Source organism: Brachypodium distachyon, chromosome 5 (genome assembly GCF_000005505.3).
Source record: "Brachypodium distachyon strain Bd21 chromosome 5, Brachypodium_distachyon_v3.0, whole genome shotgun sequence".
Classification (NCBI taxonomy): domain Eukaryota; kingdom Viridiplantae; phylum Streptophyta; class Magnoliopsida; order Poales; family Poaceae; genus Brachypodium; species Brachypodium distachyon.
In genome coordinates, this window is record NC_016135.3 from 19,846,106 (window position 1) to 19,867,174 (window position 21,069).

A 21,069-nucleotide genomic window follows, 5' to 3' on the forward strand; every position below is an offset into this window, starting at 1 on the left:
TCTCATGTTTCACCATGTAGTCGTCATTATCGGAAATGTTAACTTGGCTCAACATGTGGTTCTTGGAGTACTATATTTCCTTCTTGTGAAGTACTATATTTCCTCAGTTTATACAGCTCGCGATCGTTCGCTATGATTGCACTTTTGTGTTATCAATTGCTGTCGCCATTGGGATACGACTCGGCTTCGGCGCCTTAGGTCATGGTTACGAGCCATGGGTCCTAGTACCCTTGTGAGGGTCGCTATCGATATGCCGGTAGTGATCCAAACATTTCGACCTGCCGTTCGGGAAATTTTTCATGCGGAATTTTCCCTCTTCAGACTTCAGGAAGCTATGCTTTCCCGTGATTATTATGGAGCCTTAACCCGGTTAGTATATTGCAGGCCCGTGCGCGACGTCTCACATACGGGTAGCCCGGTGTTCCGAGGTAAGTAAGCTCATGCATAACTTGGGGAACTTGGTTCAACTTGGTGGATGGCCTCGAGGCACGCTAGGATCCACCAAGTAACGAGTCGCTAGTAGCGACCTATGTCCGTGGACATTTTTTAGAGGATGCTCGGGCCAACGGAGGCCTTTTCACGTTCCTCGGTGAGCGGCACAGGGGCAACGGCTCTTTTACGATGATGAGTCGTGTGAGTGTCTCGTGTCACTCTTAATTTTTCCTCAAGGACTTGCTTTATTGATCCTTGCTTCCTTGTCTTAAGGTATGCCCCGATGGGCAGTTACAAGCCTTATGTAGACGTGGCCTCGTTAGCGCTTACGATCCCTCGAAGTTTCGTAGGGAAAAGGCCGGTTGGGTGCCGATAGTCTCCTTTTGGGAGCGGCAAGGATTGCCCTTGAAGGTCCTCCTTAGGTGTAGAAACGCCGGAGCTTGTTGCCGTTCCAGGCATGGACAAGGTTTTGCCCTTTCATATTCTCGAGGTGGTATGCACCATTTCCCAATACTGCGGCGATGCGGTATGGTCCTTCCCATTTAGGGTCGAGTTTGCGCTGGAGATTTGGGTCGACATTCTTTTTCAGCACAAGATCTCCTTGGGAGAAGGCTCGTTCCTGCACCCTTGTGTTGTAGAAGCGTGCGGCGCTTTGCTCGTAGACGGCGTGCCTCATGAGGGCTTTGTCACGAGCTTCTTCCACAAAATCGACGGCCGTCTTGTCATGCTCTTCATTTTCGATGAAGGCAATTGGGATGGCTTTTTGGAGCCTTTCGACCCGAGGTGAGCGGAACTCGACCTCGGCGGGAAGAACTGCTTCGGGTCCATACACTAAAGAGAATGGTGTTCGGCCCGTGGAACGGCTTACGGAGGTGCGTATGCCCCAAACCACGCTAGCGAGTTCATCTCCCCATCCTCCCGTTGCTTTGCTAACCGTGTGCTCTATCCTTCGGCGGAGTCCTTGGAGGATTAGTCCACTTGCCCTTTTGCATGCGCCGTTGCTCTTAGGGTAGGCTACGGATGCGAAGTGCAGCTTGATCTCAAAGCATTCACAGAATTTGATAAATTCCGCACAGTCGAACTGTTTTCCGTTGTCCACGGTTAGCTCTCGCGGGATGCCATATCGGCATATGATGTTTTCCCAGAAAAATTCTGGACGGCCTGTGACGTGATCTTGCCAAGTGGCGCTGCTTCTATCCATTTAGAGAAGTAATCAATCGTCACCACGAGGTACTTGCAGCCCCCGTTACATGCGGGGAAAGGTCCGAGAAGGTCCATTCCTCGACGTGCAAATGGCCATGTTATCGAGATGTTCTTTAGGGAAATCACGGGCGCATGGATTGACTTAGCCATTTTCTGGCAAGCTTCGCATATCCGCAATATGGTGATTGCGTCTTGCACCATGGTGGGCCAATAGAATCCCTGACGTAGGGCTTTTGCCGCACTGGCTCTTGGCGCAAGATGGTGGCCGCATATTCCTGAATGGATTTTCATGAGGAGCTCGGCTCCTCTTTCAGGAGTTATGCATTTAAGCAATGTGGCTGCTCCTTTCTTCTATAGGATGCCGTCGAGGAGGACGTACATCTTGGCTTTTGTGAGCGGAGTTTTGGCGCTTGGGCCTTCCGCTTCCTCGTCCACCTCGCCTTTCAAGACGCGGATAATCGGTGTCATCCAAGAGGGTGGAGTGTCGATGACCATGCTGGTCTTTGAAGCTTCGTCAAGGGCGTCGGCTTCTTCCTTTATGGATGGGGCGCGAATTATGTCGAAGAATGCATCGGGTGGTAGCGGTTCTTTGGAACCGGCCGTTCAGGCTAACCTGTCGGCCAGGTGATTTTCTCCTCGTGGAATGCGTCGCACCTCCATGCCCAGGAAATACCGTTCCATCTTACGAACTTCTTCGATATATTTGTTCATCGTTTCATCAAGGCATTGATATGACTTGTCCATTTGGTTTATCACTAGTTGGAAGTCTCCTTGGATGAGAAGGCGTCGGACTCCCATGGCCTTGTCCAGTCGACGTCTGAGAAGTAGCGCCTCATATTCTGCCATATTGTTGATGGCGTTGAAATCAAGATGGGCGGCGTACTCTAAGATCTTGCCTTCGGGGCTGATGAGTATGACTCCAGCCCCGGCGCCATCGAGACGCTTGCAGCCATCGAACCTCATTATCCAATGTGGTTCGGGGGGTTCGGTCTTGGATGCGATTTCTTCAGGCGGGGTTAGTGGAGCATGCCACTCGGCCACAAAGTCAGCCAGGACTTGGATTTTATGGTCGTTCTCGCTGTGAGTTCCAGCGAGAAGGGGGCCAATTCCGTTGCCCATTTGGCGATTCTTCCAGTGGCCTCCTTATTGCCGAAGACTTTGTTGAGTGGGAAGGTAGTTGGCACCATGATGGTGTGGCCCATGAAATAATGACAGAGTTTTCGAGAGGCCATGAGGAGGGCGTATGCGATCTTCTCGATCTGGGTGTATCGACCCTTTGCTCCTCCCAAGGCTTCGCTCACGTAATATACCGGGCGTTGTGACCCGTCTTCTTCCTTCACGAGTGTTGCGCTTACGGCGACCGGGGTCGGGGCAAGGTACAGGAGCAAAGGCTCCCCCTGCTTTGGGCTCGTGAGAAGCGGAGGGGTCGACAGATAGGTCTTGAGCTCTTCGAAGGCCCTTTGAGCTTCGTCGGTCCACTCAAAGTTGTCGAGGCTTCTCAAGGCTTTGAAAAAAGGATGACCCTTCTCGGCCGACCGGGCGACGAATCACCCCAAGGCCGCCATTCTTCCCGCTAAGCGTTGCACATCTTTGACGGAGCGAGGAGGCTCCATCTCCATGATGGCCCGGATTTTCTTCGGGTTGGCCTCGATCCCTCGTTGAGAGACGAGGAAGCCCAAGAGTTTTCCTCCTCGAACTCCAAATGCTCACATCTCCAGATTGAGCTTCACGCCATACTTGCGGAGATTGTCGAAGGTTTCTTGCAGGTCCTTAGGATGGGTCTTCGCAATTTGATTTTTGATGACGGCGTCGTCAACGTAGACTTCGGCGTTTCTCCCAAATTGTTCTTTGAGGATGAGCCTGACGAGGCGTTGGAAAGTTGCGCCGGCGACCTCACACCAAAAGGCATTATGTGATAGCAGAAGGTGCTGATGGGAGTGATGAAGCCGGTCTTTTTCTCGTCTTCCTTGACCATGTGAACTTGGTGATACCCTGAATAGGCGTCCAAGAAGCTCAACCTTTCGCATCCTGTCGTGGAGTTGACCAGTTGGTAGTCGTCCTTGGGGCACGCATTTTTCAAGTCGGTAACGTCGATACACATTCGTCACTTGCCGTTGGCTTTCTTTACCAAGGCCGGATTGGCTAACCATTCGGGGTGCCAAACTTCTCAGATGAGCCCGGCGTCGGAGAGTTTGGCGATTTCTCGCTTGATGACTTCGCTTCGCTCGGTGGAGAGCTTCCGAAGCTTTTTCTTTACGGGAGCTTTGTCGGGTCTCACGGCGAGGCGGTGTTCCATGACATCTCGCGGGACTCCTCCCATGTCGGAAGGTGACCAAGCGAAGAGATCAGAATTCTTTCGAAGTAGGTCGACGACTTCTTCCTTGAGTTTACTCGGGAGGTCGGCTCCAATCTTCACCGTGTGCGTGGCATCATCTTGGGAGACGCGTACTTCCTTGAGTTCTCCTTCGGGGAGGGGCTTAGGGATGTAGCGCTCCGGGCGATCGGTTTCGGATGCTCCCGCGTTCGAAAGCACGTTGATGCTCTTGGACGATTCTCCCTTTTCGGCGCACTTAGTTTCATGGCGGTAGAGTGTCTTCCTATCGGAAGATTGCTCGCCGCGGACCATTATCATGCCCTTTGGGCCCGGGATCTTCATGCACAAGAAGTTGTGGTGGACGGTGGCACAGAGACGGTTTAGCGACGTCCTCCCGAGGATGGCGTTGAAGGAAGCCTCCATATCCACCACGTCGAAGCGCACGAGCTCGGTTCGATGATTCGTGGCATCTCCGAAGGTCGTGAGGAGCTCAATTTGTCCGAGCGGCTGAATGGACTTCCCTGGCACGAAGCCGGTGAGGGGATAAAGGGATGGCTGCAACGAGCCGTTCTTGTATCCCCCTTGTAGTTCCATCAGCTTCTTCAACGTGCTCAGATATAGGATGTCGGTGGAGCTTCCGCCATCCACAAGAATCTTCTTGAGCTCACAATTGGCGACGATCATTGTCACAAAGAGGGCGTCGTCGTGTGGGAAACGTATCCTTTGGCGTCTTCCTCGGTGAAGGCAATTGGCATGCTCGCCCACTTGGGCGGTGGTGTCGGGATGAAGGTTCCCACGACGTTGACTTCGCGAGCATATTCCTTGCGTTGCCGCTTTGATCCCCGTCCCGTGGCGGAGCCCCCGAGTATCACTCCGACGTGATGTGCGGGTTCCTGAAACGGGAGGTTATCCTCCTTAGGTGCCGGGTCAGTGACAAGGATGTTGGCGGGGAGGGGAGCCTCGGCTGTCTTCTCATCCTTGCGTGGGGCTTGCATTCGTGCTTGGAACTCTTCGCGAGCCGCGATGAGAGTGTTACACTCCTCGGTGTTGTGACTTGCCGAGTTATGGATGAGGCATCTCCCAGTTCCTCTCTCGGCGGGGCGAGGTGGCTTCTTGGGTTGCCAAGTCTTTTGGGATGATGCTTGTCCTTCGACAGCGAAGATCTTCCGAGCTTGGTCGCCGGGGGCCTTTTTCCCCCACCTCCTCTTCTTCTTAGAAGACGAAGTAGGCGCAGGGGGTTTGTCGGACGAGGGAGTTCCTTCGGGGAAGGCGCGCAGCGCGTCCTTTTTGGCAATGTCCCCGTCTTCGCCCCGGGCGTATTCTTGCAAGATTCGATAGAGTTCCTCGGTCGTCTTCGGAGGGTTATGACTTAGGGCCCGATTCACTTCTCCTTGGAGAAGGCCTTGCATGCATGCGTCGATCACGGTGGTCGACGGCGGGTTGGCGATTTGGCTTCGTACCTTCGCAAAGCGATGGAAGAAGCTTCGAAGGGATTCCCCCGGCTTTTGTTTCATGGCGTATAGCTCGTGAGCCTGCACTGGTTCTTTGAAGTTTCCCTGAAAGTTGGCGATGAAGACCTCTTGGAGGCGCTCCCACGAGTGCACGGAGTTTTTCCGCAGGTTATAAAACCAAGTTTGCGCCATCGCGGTGAGCGTGAACGGAAAGAGGTTGCACATCTCGACGGGACCTCCCCCGGCGGCCCGTATGGCGGTGGAGTAGACATCCAAGAACTAAAGAGGATTTGACTCCCCGTCATATGGCCGTATTGTAGGTGGCTTGAACCTTGGCGGAAAATGCGCGTCTTGGATCTCCCGTGTGAGTGGGTTGCAAGTCGGCCGATTCTTCCGGTCCCTCCGGTGGCGAGGTCCTCCCTTGTCGGAGTCGCTTTCGTCGCTCGAGGGGTCGCTTGGAGAATGATCTCGGCGTTTTCTTGGGGGATCAGAGCACTTGCTTTCTTCGTTTGCAACCGTGTAGACTTTACGGCAAGTTGGGCACCCGATGAAGTAGACTTCGTCGGGGCCATTAAATCTTCAATTGCGGCGAGGGTTTCCCACGGTCGGCGGCACTGTTGTTGTTCTCGACAACAATTAGAGTAAGGGGTGCCAACGCTCGATGGCACAAGTGCGGGTATAAAAGTAGAGCGTGTACGCCGACCTTATAGCGAAGGTCGCCGTACACTTGGACAAGTTGACACGTCGATATTTTTTTAATAGGTTCGGTCGACCTTGCGGGTGCGACTTAATCCTATGTTAGAAAAGACTTCGAGAGGGTTGTTAGCCAAGTGCTTGGGCCGAACGGATCTTCCCAAGACACCTTTAGCGAGAGATTCGTCGGGAGCGCCTCATACTTGGACCGAACGCGTCTTTCCAAGTATCGAGGTTAGGATACCGTCGGAACTCTAACCCAACCCCTTCTCCTTCGAGCCCGTGCCAACCAAGGTTAGCTCGGAGTCTCAAAACTAGAGTCCCCTAGAAGGCTTCCTCGAGACTGGTCGACTTTCGGTCGAGAGCGGCGCGCGAGAGCGAACCTTAGAGGGAGCACTCTAGCCCTCTACCCTTGAGTTTAATCAAGTTGAGAGTGAATAATACATGCCCCATGGAGAATATTTATAGCATACGGGTCCATGACAAAAGATCATGGCTACCCTTGAGGGAGAGAGAAAAAGTGAGGGCAAAATGGTAAAAGTAGCTCCTTGGTCCATAACTTTTGTGTGCACCATGAGAGGAAAAGTAAGAGTTGGTCCATGGTTCATCATGAATCAAAAACCTCATCCCCACACCTTTCTTGCCGCATACTCTAACTCATTTCACCTTTTGACCATGGCATGAGAGGTTTGACTTGTTAACTTGTCTTCCTTTGCCACGTAGGATTGACTGCGCCACGTGAGCATCTTGACTCACGCTTGGGAAATGTTGACTTAGTCGTTCTAACGTAGGATTTACAGTCCAGCTCGTACAAGGATTTTATTTTACTACAACATTGTGCTTTCATGTCATTCCAAATGCTGTACGTACTTGGTGATCGGCTTTAATTTGTTTATTTTACCGTTTCATGGTTGGCCAAGTTTTTACGTTTTCGTCTAATTTTTCGCCGTTGATTATAAAAGTTCAGGGCAACAAGGTACAACATCCGCAATCAGAACCTTAATCAATTTATAGCCACTTAACAGAACATGGCGGGGAGCTTTATTTCCAAAGAACATGATCCATTTTCTAATTCAAATAAGCATATACATCCTGGCTCGGCCTAATTAAAGCTTTAGGCTTCCGGATTAAGGACCCGGCCTATTTCTCAAAGAAAAGCTGAAAGCGATGAGCTGCATGCACATGCACATAAGCTGTTGAACAAACTTCTCATGATTTTTCGCACAGAATTAGCGCATACCACACGAATAATTAAGATGGCACTTTTGCCGTGGCACTGTACCATGTAGCACTTCTCAAGAATTTCACGCCCTAAAAATTTCTCCTACCATGTATACCGGACAGACTTGCTCCAATGCATGCCAAAAACGCGAAGCAATCCACCACGACACCTACTACCTATGCACAACAGACCAACCTGACCACGAACAAACAAAGCCCAAGCAGAACAAACACCGTGTTTATTTCACCGGATCATAGCTGCGACTGCGCGATGGCCTGCTCGAGTTGCGCCAGGGAAACCTGGTAGCTGACGAAGCCCAAGAACCAGAACTCGAAGCCGTCGTCCGTCACCACCTGGACGTACTTCTGCTCCGGCCGGTGCTTGTTCTCGCTCGGCTTCGCCGTCTTGACCCTCCTCAGCGGGATGGCGACCTTGTACGGCACACGCACCGTGTTCCCCTTCGGGGATGTCAGCGCCAGCGACCGGTCGCTCCGGAAGGCGACCTTCTCCGTCGATATGAAGAGCATTCCGGCGATCGGGCCGGCGGTGGTGGACAGGTAGCACTGCGAGGCCTTGAGGAGCCTCTCGCCCTCCTCCACGGTGAACCACCGCCGGAAGATCTTCTCCATGCCGCCCGCCTGAAGGATCTTTGCTCCTAGAGAAAGCTTGCCTTTTACGGTTTCGTACAGTTTTGGGCCTAGAGTCACTGCAGAATCACCAAAGGAGGAATATATGTTCAGTGTCTAGTTCGCAACTGAAGCTTATATGAACACGAATGAAAGACAGGTAAATTAAGGTTATGAAGGACTTACCATGTTCTTTGATGCCTCGAGCAAACTTGTCCCCTGTCGTCCTGCCCGATTTGTAGCTGGTACGCGCGGTTGCCGAATGTTTCGCGGCGCCAAAGTATGTAGATTCATCGCCTGTGAATTCAGGCTCCTCGATGCCGAAAGCCCTGCTGCTCACTGGGATCCCGATCACATGCTCGCGGCTTGCCTTCTCCATTTGCTGTTGGGGATTTGGGGAATGAGGAACTGATCGAAGACACTTGCTCTGCTCTTTCCTTTCCTTCCTCTGCGCCTTAGTTTCCGGCCTCTGTCTCTGAGGTTGTTGGTGATGTGTGTGCGTGTGCGTGTGTGTGGGTTGTTGCTAGACGAGCTCCGTGCTCTGAATGGGAAGGAGAGGGGTCCCTTTTATAAGCTTTGGAACCTGCTAGGCTGTTAATACAAACTTTTCTTCTCAACGATAAAACTAGAGCTCGTTCGTTGCCTGTCCGATTACTAGCTTTTGAATGGAACAGTCATCGATCGTCTCCCACCAGGATTAATTTCTGGATAAAAGAAGCTCCTCCTACGTGGAGCTGGCCCTGCCCCTGCCTATAGCTAGTGCATGTTGTGCTGCATGTGCAAGGGTCCACTCCGATCCGCTGCAAACTTTTGTGCGTGTCACGAGTGACATCTAGTCATCCATGTGCATGGACCACGATACATTCGCCCAACCAGCTGCCGCTACACATGCATGCATGCAATTGGGGATCGAGCCTGGAAAAATCAGGCAGCAGCGAAGGTCTCCGTAACTTTGTCGCGGGCGAGTCCATTACTAGTTGCTGCAAAGAAAGATGCAAGCAACCGAATTTAAGTTTTCGGATTAGTTATACGTGTTGGTGTGTATTCCAAGCCAAAGTTTCCACCAGATCGAACGCAATGCCATCATGCCACGAGTATAGTATAGTATAGTATACCGAACGTTGCTGCACTTGCGGGCCGGCTGATTTGACGACGGGGATGGCGTGGCACCCGGAACTGGATAATTAAATTGGGCAACAGGAAGTAGAAGGTTCAATTCGCGCGTGCAAGGAAGTTACGCACCGTCCTTTTTCTTCCTCTCCACGCTTTGGCCTGCCTTTTTCTTCGGGGACACGGCGGCCGGCCTGAGTCAGCGTCGCGTCCTACGACGCGCCGAGTCAGCTTTAGCGACGAGAACCATCTGGATGGACAGCGCCGGCCGGTCGGTCGGCCATGGCTGGCCTCGTGGGTTCGGTGTCGCGGGAGCCAACCGGGCAGCCCGACAGATGAGTAGTTAAAATGGCTCGATCCATTCATTAGCGGAGCTGTCACTAATCTTTTTTTCCTGTCGTGATGCATGAGAGAGACGGTGATCAGCTTAAAGTTGTTTGCGGATTGGATACACATGTGCGCCATTGAATATTGCATGTGGGTGGCGTTAAGGCCTCCCTGTCATCAGCGATGATCATCGATCTAACCTTGATTAGTTGTTTGCGTGGGAGCGGGGATAGAGATCGATCCATCGGGCTGGCCAGGGTTTCTGGTTGTTGGAGGGTCAAAATGGATAAGTTTGAATTGGCCTTGTGTTGACCATAAATAAAGTACGGAGTAGTAATGCTTTGCTTCCGCGAAAAGACGAACGGAGAAGGAAAAGGTGTGGAGAAACGGGAAATCGGGGAATGTACGTGAGTGTGTCTGTGGAGGAATTTCACTCAGCTTTGTTCAATAGACGAAGTATATATACGGACGAATAAAAACATGTGTGCTAGAGTAGCAGCTCATAATGTTAGATTATTAGTGTCAGAGTTGAAAGAACCGTACGTGTATCCCTTTTTTCTTTTTCTTTTACGGGAAAAAGATAAACGTACCGCGTACTCGTCTCAGGTATGGGAATTAATTAGTCTACACAGCATCAGAAATGAAGGCATGTCAAGGAGAGAACCTGCACCATACCGTCATATCCTATCCACGACCAACTAATTTTTTTTTAATTAATCTGGCTGCACACACCGCATCCGCATGCATATTCAGCAAGTGCTTCTCATGTTGAACTTTGCATTTGACGACCCAGTAAAATGCCACTACGAGTCGGGGCACCAATAAAATCATACCAGCATGGATAGACATGATGCAGCTGTAGTTCAAACATTGGTGGCCTCTTTTTACTGTTCTTTCCTTACTCGGTTGGTGCAATGCAAGCAGGCGATCTGGAGCGATAGCAATTAGCACACACATGCCTGCCTGGTCCAAATGACCTAATAGTATCAATCTGCTCTCAAACTTTTGCATCGACAAGGGAGGGTAGAAAGTGGAAGATCGTTCGTCAGATTACAGCGGAAAGCAACGTTGGCAGAGGCCGGATATAGTCCGTCATAGATTACACGAAATCAATAGTGGGCCCTCCACCATGTGGCGGATAAGGATGCAAATGCATGAACGACTTGTATCAACGTAAAGCTAGCTAGGTTTCTGATACGTCAAGTCCGAAGCTTTTTGTTAAGTTATGGGCGTCCCAGCGGCTTGCGGCCTGAAAACAAATCGGATCAGAGCGTAAAAGAGGCAGGTTTCGCGTAGCCGGCAAGGCCTGGTGGCTGGTGGTTTAGGTCCCCACGAGCGCCTCATTTCGTGCCGCCGTTTGTGTCACCGATGAATCAGCCAACTAACTGTCTAACTTCTCTCTTTTTCTTTATTTTTTTGTTTGCATTTTTCTTCTTCTTGAAACTGCCAACCGTTTGATTGTTCCTGCCTTCTCCACATGCAACCCACCCGCTGTGGGACCGAGGTCAGCTTTTGCCGTGGCCAAGCAAATGTAGGTAGGCCATGCGTAATCCCGAATGATTTTCTAGTGATTAGGATGGCTAGGAGCGTTCTTCAGCCATGGGCACACACAGTTTTAAACTTTTTTGCCTCCACTAGAAATACTATCCACAACCATGGGTAGGCCTAAACAAGACATATTGAGTGGGGGCTCTCTTCTTGCGATATTATGGAACTACAAGGTCTTATCTGTAATGTTTCAAGGGGGTGGGTCCGAGCATTGTTGACCTTGAACTCTATGGTCAAGCGCTTTGTTTACGGTGGGCTTTGGTGGATAGTAGGGTTCTGATCCATGCTTACACACACTAATAAGAAAAATAATATGAACCAAGTATTAATTTTATGGCCAATAATCGACCTGTTGGCGCGCGCTATGGTGGATAGTATGGTTCAAAACTTCAAATCCATGCTTACACACACTGGTTTCGTGTGTGATCGATCTTCTTATATCTAATTTGTCTGATATTTAAATAAAAAGTTTAAATCTAAGTCGACGAATCAGAATTGTTGGATTAGCATGTAGATCTCATTTTACCTTTTTCTTTTATCACCCATTTCCAATCTTAAAACACAAATCATATCAACGGTTGAGGAGTTAATTATCTCTAACTAAAATCAGGCAACTTAGATGTATCAAAACCGAAAGAAAAAATCCGATCATTTTTTTAAAGCTCGAGAGGTAGGCCACTTGGGTATAAAAAGGATAAGGAGGTATAATAACATACATAATACAAAGAAAACTAAAAGTGGGAGACCCGTCGCAATGATAAGTGGCAAATCAGAAATCTTAAGAGCTTGCAGGAGCGAGTTGGTTGACTCGTCATCTTAACATTTCTACAACACAACCTAGTTTTGCGATAGAGCGAAAACTTACTCCGACCTACGACCAGAATCTTGTATCTGGCAGTTGGCTGTTAGCATCACATCAGAGCGACAGAGCTGACCCAAATATACGATGCATCTGTATTTGAGTACGTTCCATTCAGTCTACTGTGATCAGCTTTGTAGAGCCAGTTATTAGAATTACCAATGATATGATGCAACTTCTGTGAGGCGCAAATTTTCTCCTGCATTATACTCTCCGTATGTTCTTTGCGAAGGACGGAGTGGAGGGTGGTACTGATAAAGATCAGCATGACAGCAAAATTCCAACCAGAAAGGACCCTTCCTCATACTTTGGAGTAGAACAAAACAAGGACCAAGCTACATTAACAAAAGCAAGACCAATCAATCAGTTCGCCCGGCCGGCGAGCTGTCTGGGGATATACCAGGGTATCCGCAAAGCAGAAATAATTAATCGGTCTCCATACATGCACCGACTGGAGTCGACGTACCGGCCATTACGCGGGAAGGGAAGCTGGGAGCTGGGTCAGAGTCCCGGTGAGTAGAAAAGCTTCCGGCCAAGCCACCACCCATGTACGCGTGACGCGTGTTCTTCCTTTGCGTCGGCCGGTGCAAGGTCGTGGCCTCATGAGCCTCGCGGCGCACTTGCACTGTGACACCTGTGATGCTCCCCGGCGTTTGCTGCTTGGGATGGAGTAGGAAGAGAGAAGAAAGCTGGATCTTCCGTGATTCAGAATCTTCGCTCCATTAGCAGGAATCTGCCCAGTTTGTTCCAATTTAGCTGGAGCCTGGATCCTTCCTTATTTCGAATTGGTTGTTATTGGCAAATCATCACTTTTCTAGAGAAGTATTTTGATTTGGTTGTCAGGCTGCACACAGCCGCAGAGAAGGATGGGTCGAGAGTCAGAAAAAGGAAATCATGCTCAGGGGTAGTAGGATGGGCCTGCGAACTCTTTTGTGGCAATGCACGTCTGATTGCAGGCCACTACTAGAGCGATATGTACGTTTCATCAGCCCACATATCATGTGCTTATTCGACACATAACCGAGTGAATAGTGACGACTTTATCACTACAGAGGTACTGATCACAAAAGATCAGTTTGTTTCTTTTTTCTTTTTTCTTAAGGATACTTTTTTTTTTTAGTTTACGTGATGTTATCTATCTGTTCTATACAAAAATTCAAATGACAGTCAATTACGACATGAATAAAAGACTAGAAGAGCATAGCGTCCCATGTTTGTAACTAACGTCATAACCATACACAAGCATACCAGATCTTCACAATTATGCCTAAGCATGCATATGCACCTATAAACAAATCGCGGCTACCAAGATCTTTATAGTCGAACACAACACGCCAATGTGTTTATGATGATATTCGTTCAGAGTGTGTGTGGGGAATAAAAGTACTCTCGCTTGTCATTACAATCTATAATTTATATATTAACTCAAGGATCAAAAGGGGATGTAGCTCAAATGGTAGAGCGCTCGCTTTGCATGCGAGAGGCACGGGGTTCGATCCCCCGCATCTCCAATTTGTCTTGATGTTTGATGTTTAATTTTCTTGTAAGCATTGGCTTTTACATTAGGAGTACATTCCTACTTCTTTTTTTCGAGTTTCAGAGGGCAGCCGTCGTCCAGTATAACCTGACATTTTCCCTCGTCCAGATAGTACGTTTTCTTGGAGCTTGCAACTCCCTCCATCAAAAGATGTTTTAAATTTATCAAAATTTGAATGTATCTAGACATAACTTAGTGTATACATGCATTTAAATTTGATCAAAGTTGAGACATCCTTTGTTAGACGGAGTGAGTAGCAAATTTGTAAGGACAAACCAATGAACCTGTGATGCGACTATGCGAAATCTTGTCACAGCGATCTATAGAAATCGATGGTTGGGAGAATTTCGTGCTGAGAACACAAAACGAATAGAAAAACGGCGCTTTTCATTTTTTAGACTATCCACCGATTTGAGGCCAAAGGGAACTAAAGAACGCTGTAGTTCTTTCTTTTACGCCTCTCTTGTCCTTTCAGCGAACAGAGTGTAGCGCAAAAAAGGAAAGGTAAAGGTCAGATTACCGTGTGGAACATTTGGAAGGAGCGCAACCGCCGTATCTTTCGGACCGTGGCAGCTCCTGCTTTTGTCGTCGTGTCGCTTGCCCGAGACGCAATTGATACCTATAGGCTTGCTTTCCATTGCGTGACCATGCCGTAAGGTTTCTTGTGGTTCTTCGTTTTTTTTCTGTCCATCCTACCGGCCGCGTCCGTTGGGATAGTCTTTCTCTGTTTCGTCTTTAACTTTTTTCCTTGTTCCGACCTCGGTCGCTTGTACATATACTTGGTTTTCCTCTTCTAATATTGCATGGCAGAGCTCCTACATTTCACGGAAAAAAGACTTTCTTTGAATGCAACTGCCAGCAACTCCTGCCCGCAACCCAAAGAGATCATGATTCTCCGAACGTCACTCTTTTGAGGCTTCGACTGTGCTGTGAACGCTTGAGCTCGTCTGAAGAAAAACGACGACCTTGCTGCACATTTCTGATCTGCAACGTCATTTCCCAGGACAGACCAAAGCAGTTGGGCCTTGGGCTTGGACGAGACAACGCCCACTACGAGACAGGAGTATGGGCTCATGTGGCGTTACGCGGCGGAGGGAGGCCATGGAAATGCAAGGCCACCAATCATGCTACTATGACAGCAAAGAAAAACGAATTCGGCCCTGTTGGGATGCGCGGCCTTACGGCCTACATATATGGGCTTGGGCTATACGGAACAACCAGGTCGCACTCATCTCATCTTCACGCCCGTGGGGCTACAGAGTACCGATAAAACTGTTCCCCCGAATTGCCTCCATCTCCCGATTCTTCAGTCCTTTTCGAGCTGAATTGCTCCTCCACAAGGATGGACACGGCAAACATCACGACCTCAGGAGCGATAACGATGGACAAGCTAATAGAAAGCAGAGACTCATGTATCCACCGATACCAACGGACACTGATGCGTGAAGAAGAGGCTAACGAACATCTTTTCTTATGCGCGCCATGCTTAAGAGATAGGGTGGATGGGCATGCATGGACACCGATTTTCTCTTGTCCTAGGCCTGGGGTTCATATGCATCATCGATCCTGCACATTTACATGATGAGGCCTAACTAAGGAAATATCCAGAAGGCCCAACGAACTTGGACCTTACGATATGTACAGTAGTAGTTTCTCATGTGTGGAGGCTGGATATGCCAGCTCCCACGCAATCTAGACGAGATGACATGCCATGGACGCTTTCTTCATCCGCCGGTGTGTGCATTCTAAGTTATGGTGTTCTAGCTTGTAGGTCGTATAAGTAGAGGACATTTCTATATTCCTATCGTGACTCATCCCGTTGGATAGCGATCATGGCACCAATGCATGCATGACATCACATCAACGTCATTCCATGACCCCTCGCACACCAGCTGATATATGGTGACGCCACAAAATATCCAATGACTAACTCGTAATGGCGCGGACCAGCACCAGTAACTCTCGTGGTCGGTGGTATTGGTAGTACCCTACCCATACACGTGCGGCCATCAGGCCATGCTCTGAGGGCCCAGGTCGATATGGTATATACCGTACAGGGGAAACTCCCTCCGGCGTGCTCGCGCCGCCACCCAGCGCTTATCTCCGGCCAGAAGGCGGCCCTTCCGACCAGGCAGGGCCGCCGGCGCCCCGCAGGAGACCGCGCGCGGCTACGTGCACGTGAGGGAGGGCGGCGGTCTCAGGCCTACGGTGTCCACTCGGTACGACGACGTCCAGGGCGCGCGCACGCGTGCGGCAATCAATGGGCGACGTGACGGGCTCGCCGGCTCGTCGCCGCTACGTGTCCGGCAGATGGCAGCAAACGCCTCTCCGTAAACTTTTCGGTGGCAACGACCCGCGCGAGAACGCCGATCGATGAGGCAAGCCATCCGCCATCCGTCGGCGCTGCCCTGCCGCCGAGGGAAGGAGGATAACACGTGTCGCTGCGCAGTCCCCGGGCCCCAAGCTCGCGCGCGGCCAAACCATGGCTTTTCAGCTGGGATATTTCCAAGCGGGTCGGCCGGGGCCTGGTCCAGCAGCGGAAAGCTACTAGTTTGGGAGGGTTTTGACTGAACGTGTAGCTAGGTTGCGACATGGCGCGCTGTGGTTGCTCCGGCGGCGGCGTCCCATTCCAACGCTTGACTGCTATCTTGACCTTGCCCATCTCATCCTCTCTCCTCTTGCTTCTAGAAGTTTCGTCGGGTAACATGCATCACGCGACAATCAAACTAGTACTTTACTGCTAGTGCTGTACTGCTGTTTTCTTCGTCAGAAGAGTAACGACTGTTGTGTTTCAGATGTTTGGATTGTTAATACACACCACCACCAGCGCACCAGAAAAAACTGACCACTAGATGTTCATCATCTAGGAGTTCGCAAAGCTACATTTCTACTGAAAATTACGAGATGTGAATTTCCGATGCAAGGCTTAAGCTAGGCTCCAAGTCGGTCTTCGGAAAAAGATCACGTACGTTGCTGCGCGTGGCTGTCCTTGCATCCACGATTGCACTAGATATTTCCCCCACCTGGGCACCCGTGCTGTCGCCGTATCAAATTTCGCCACTTGGGATCATATCTTTAGCTTGCAAGTCAACATATACGGACCCGCCACCGGTTGGAAGATTAGCCACCTGTCCGGACAAAACCACCAGTCCTGCCTTGTTTATGCACATGAAAGTGCACGCAGGAAGAAGGACTCAATGCGATCGTGCCATCTGTTGGCTACGGTTCGTCTTAGTCTTTGTTCGATCCAATAATGCAACGGTCCTGTTCTTTTGCAATTATCGGTGGGCACCGTATGCTCATTATTTTATTTTAGAAGGAGGCCATACTGTTGCTTTTGATAACGGCTCATGATGGTCAGTCGACAAGCAAACAAAACAAGAACGTTGTGCTGAAACGACTTACCGAAAGAAGAAAGGAGCCGGTGTCATTCGCGTTCTTCTTTCAGGGCCCAGATCGAGATCGCGCGCTTTTGTGTAGAGCAAAAAGATCATGGAAAGCTAGCTCTAGTAACATGTGTTGGGGATCTCTGCTTTTTCTCCCTTTTAGCGAGGATTTGGTAAGCAAGCAGCGTAAGATCGACACCAAGACACCGCAATATGTATCTCGTGCCTGTTCCATCAGCTATTCAGCATGGTCCTCCTACCTTTGGGCTTTGGCTTGCACAGGTTATCGCGTACCAGCACGTTCATTAGCTTGCACAGATTATTGCGTGAGCTGCTACCAGTTTTGTCATAAACTGGTCACCTGGCTGCAAAGGTTAATTGCACTGGTATCTAACTATCTATGCCGATAATTTAAAATTTTAATCACGTGACCAATACGTGTTTGCACCTATGCGCGTAGCCTTTGCTCATTGTTGCCACATATATGCATGCGTTTTTTAGATCTTGGGGCCTAAACTTTGTTTGGAAGCTAAGCATACATACAGGCTGCGCTTATCCGCAAGAGGAATAATGTCGTCACAGCACTCAAGCTGTCGAGCAGTAGCGTGCCTTTCCCCTTTCGGCACGAAAAAAAAAATGACACACAAGGTTTGGGTGTCGACCAAGCTTTTCGGTCTAGCTGCAGCTTTCACATATGTAGCCAAGCCCGGCCTTCACAACAGGCAGCGCAACTAGATTCCAACTGTTGGAAAACCCTCACATGTTGGACGACATCACGACACCTATCACCGGAGCGCACGCAGCAGATATACGCCTGGATTAGTAAAGAACAAAAGTGATTTAGCAGCGCATGTGGCATATGCGTGTGCGTGCCGGTTTGCGAAGGTGATTTGGTCTGAAGAATCTACAGAGATCGAGTGAGGATTTGTCATTTGTTGCAGATAAATAGCTGGTGCAGGAGCATCACCCGGGATCAAGTGCAAAGAGGATCCAATCCACTTGCGATTAAGATTAACCAGTGATTAAGTACGGTTGATTCAGTAGCGACAATGCATGCGCGTCATCAGGGGCCTTTAAGGCCACTTTATATATATGGCGAGTCGTACCGATGAATACTCCAAGCGGGTACATGTAGCAATCTGAGCCCCGAGTATACAATGATTAACGGTGGCAGCCAAGATTATTTAATCTGATCCAGTGGATTAAACAACTTGTGTTCATGTCATGCTTTGATCCAACGCCGGTTGCTGGTTGTGTCGTGACGTTGGCTAGCTACGATCGAGCGTAGAGCGTATATAGCTAGGCCTCCGACGCTTGCTAAAAGATCATGCATGGCTTCTCAAACAGCAACAGCATATCTACTCCTGTGCATACTGTAGTACCACGCCAACAGTGGACGACTAATGTAGGCCAAAAATTAATCCATGGTGTGAGCCAACAGAATACACTTATACACATGAGTACATACGTCACCGCTTGGAAAGCCCTTACAAATACTTGCTTCGAGGTCCAAAACATACGTACCTTCCATTTTGAAGATGATTTTTCAAAAAGAGCTTAATATGGTTTGCCCGTCCGTATTACCCCCTCTAAATTAAGCCATGAGGTGGCTGCACATAAAACACTACTCCCTCCAACTCATATTACATGTATCTAGATGTTTTTTAAACATAGATACATCCATATTTGGACAAATTTGAGACAAGTAATATGGGTTGGAGGAAGTATATAAGTCAGGACATTATTTTTATTTTTTTGTGAAAGGAAAACTTTAATTTTCCTTCGGCTGGACGGTCTTGCAACCGCCGACAATCTTACGATTCGCCAACTTTGCAGGATTCACCCCAAAGACGATCCTCCACCTGTTGTTGGGATTGCGGTTTCACCAAGGAGGTCAGGGGTTTGATTCAGAGCTGGAACCCTAGTCCTCCTGTCATGGCTACCTTGTCGGCATCCCCAAGAAGGCCAAGAAGGAGCTCAACGGCAGATTAATCTAGCTACACTTGCTGGGGAGTCTGGAAGGAGCAAAATATAAGAACTTTTCGTGGTTCGGCCATGCCCGCCCTTCATGCAGCTTATTCGGTGTGGGAGGAGTACAAGGGCAGGGTTCACGCACGCTTCTTTTTCTCCTCCTCCCCCCCTCGGATTCTCAAGGAACTTCCCAGCTCCCCTTTGTACATTGTTTTTTCTTCTAATCGAATGACGGAGTCTGACCGTCTTTTCCCTAAAAAAAGTATGTGTGATTTAGTAAAATATAAGTGCAACATTTACTTTGTAGATTATATATGGAGCAGCTTGGAGATGAGGATAGTTGGTGATCCAAAACTTTAAAATGTGATATTTTTTATCCTACGAAACCCAGTCAACTGGAGTATTAGGTACGTTCAATGAACATTTTGCAAAATTTACATGACATGCACGGAATATCGTAAAGCATAGAGAAGGGGCCAACGGGAGCACACCGTGTGCAACAACACATGCTACAAATCAAACGTATATAATACTCATAAAATTGAAAACATCAGTGAGCGCCAAGGACAATCAATTTATAAGATCTACGAGAGTAAATTGTCATATATTTTTTTTGCGGGTAAATTGTCATATTGAGAAGGTGATTATAGTTTGCGGGTAAACATAGGGTGCAAAGTTCCAACTCCTCTTGTCGTATACGGAGCATAGTTCAATGTTGTTTGAATTATCTAGATTTGGTTGGATCAATCTCAATCCTAAATCATGCCTGTTGTACATAACATCAAAGGGACGGGTAACTACTCGCAAAAACTTTTTTTTCCAAGAAAGGCAAGAGCTCTGCCATGCAATATTAGGAGAAAGAAGAAATTATATGTACAAGAGACCGAGGTCTCAACACAAGGCAAAGCCAAAAACGAAAGAAAAACCGCCGCCCCATCGGAACAAGCGTAGTTGACCGATAGGGCAGAGAAAACACCGACCCGACACGACTACGCTGTCACGGGGGAGAAAGCAAGCTTACGAGAGTCGATAGCATCACGGGCCATCATGGCGACGACAAAAGCCGGGGCGGGCACAGCCTGAAAAATACGCCTGTTGCGCTCCTTCCAAATGTTCCACATGATGTAAGTAGCCACCCCATTAAATTCACGTCTTCTGTTCTTGTCGATCGTCTTGGAGGCAGGAATCCACCACGCAATAGTTTCATTGTAGTCCGAGAGCTTGACTTGTTGAAGGAATGTTGAGGTCGTAGTGGCCGAGGATAGTATCCCACACCTGGCGAGCGAAGGGGCAACGAAGGAAGATATGCGTCCCGGTCTCATGAGGCTCGGTGCAAAGGGAGTAACCGGAGTGTGTGGCCAGCCCCTAACGGCAAGGTTATCGGTGGTGAGAATCTTGTTCTGAGCGAGGAGCCATGCGAAGAACTTACACTTGTTTTCAGCCTTTGCTTTCCAAACAATATTAATGTGTTGGGTGTAGATGCCATCGGACGTCCAACGCCAAGTGATGGAATCGGGGGTGTCGGGGTGCAAGACCACGACCTGAAGCCTCTGCCAAAGGGAGACGAACTCGTCAAGCTGCACCTCGTTGGAGATCTTGCCCCTAAGAACGTGGATCCAAGCCCCGTCAATGAGATCATCGTGAACAGTGCGGTTCTTCTTCCTAGTGATGGCAAAAATGGTAGGAGCGATGACCTTAGGAGCGACACCATCAAACCAAAAGTCATGCCAGAAGATGGCCTTACGACCGTCCCCAATATGCACCACAGTGGAGACGGAGAAGAGGGCACGATCGCACTTGTTCACCGGAGGAGGAGTACCAACCCACGGCTTGTTCGGACAAGTCCACTCGAACCAAAGCCAACGCAAACGCAAATCACGACTACTCGCGAAAACTGAAGAAGAGGACGTGCAACGGACGATGTAACAGTTCGAATAAGCCGTGTACTTACGAAAGTACGAAGGAACCTTACGCTCTGTTGACAAAGTTCTCGCGTCTCGTTTTTCAGGAGAGTCTCAACAAATGTAGGCAGGCAGCAGGTGTTCGTAGCTGCTTAGCTGGAGACCGGAATTATTCTACGTACCCCAAAGACTGGAGACAGCCACACAGGTGTCTCATTACGTAATTTCACACCTAGCGGCTAGCGAGGAATCCCCGGGCAGTTCACGTGACAATTTTTACCATTTCTGTGCTTGGGGAAGCGGGAAGATCACAGATTTGCCCTGTACACGTTTCACGTTTGCACGTAGGAATCCAGAGCCATGAGATCTTTTCCTTTTGGTGTCCGTCTCGCTGACCGGCTGCGCTGGCTGGCTGGCTGGCTGGCTGTGGGCCTAATAATTGAGTACTAGTAGTACTACAGTACAGTAGATTACACCTGCATCCGCGCA

General features: G+C 49.3%; 1 protein-coding gene and 1 non-coding gene across 2 annotated transcripts; one reads left to right on the forward strand and one right to left on the reverse strand.

Annotated features, from left to right (window-relative positions):
- Positions 1-7,282: 7,282 nt before the first annotated feature.
- On the reverse strand, positions 7,283-8,495 carry LOC100829452 (GEM-like protein 4). Its single transcript, XM_003580129.4, has 2 exons — positions 8,128-8,495; positions 7,283-8,021 (listed from the first exon to the last, which is right to left on the reverse strand). The coding sequence occupies exons 1-2, from the start codon at positions 8,318-8,320 to the stop codon at positions 7,567-7,569; spliced, it is 648 nt and encodes a 215-aa protein (XP_003580177.1). The 5' UTR covers positions 8,321-8,495; the 3' UTR covers positions 7,283-7,566.
- A 4,728-nt stretch (positions 8,496-13,223) lies between these two features.
- On the forward strand, positions 13,224-13,296 carry TRNAA-UGC. The gene has a single exon. It is a non-coding gene; the product is annotated as a tRNA-Ala (tRNA).
- The last annotated feature ends 7,773 nt before the right edge of the window (positions 13,297-21,069 follow it).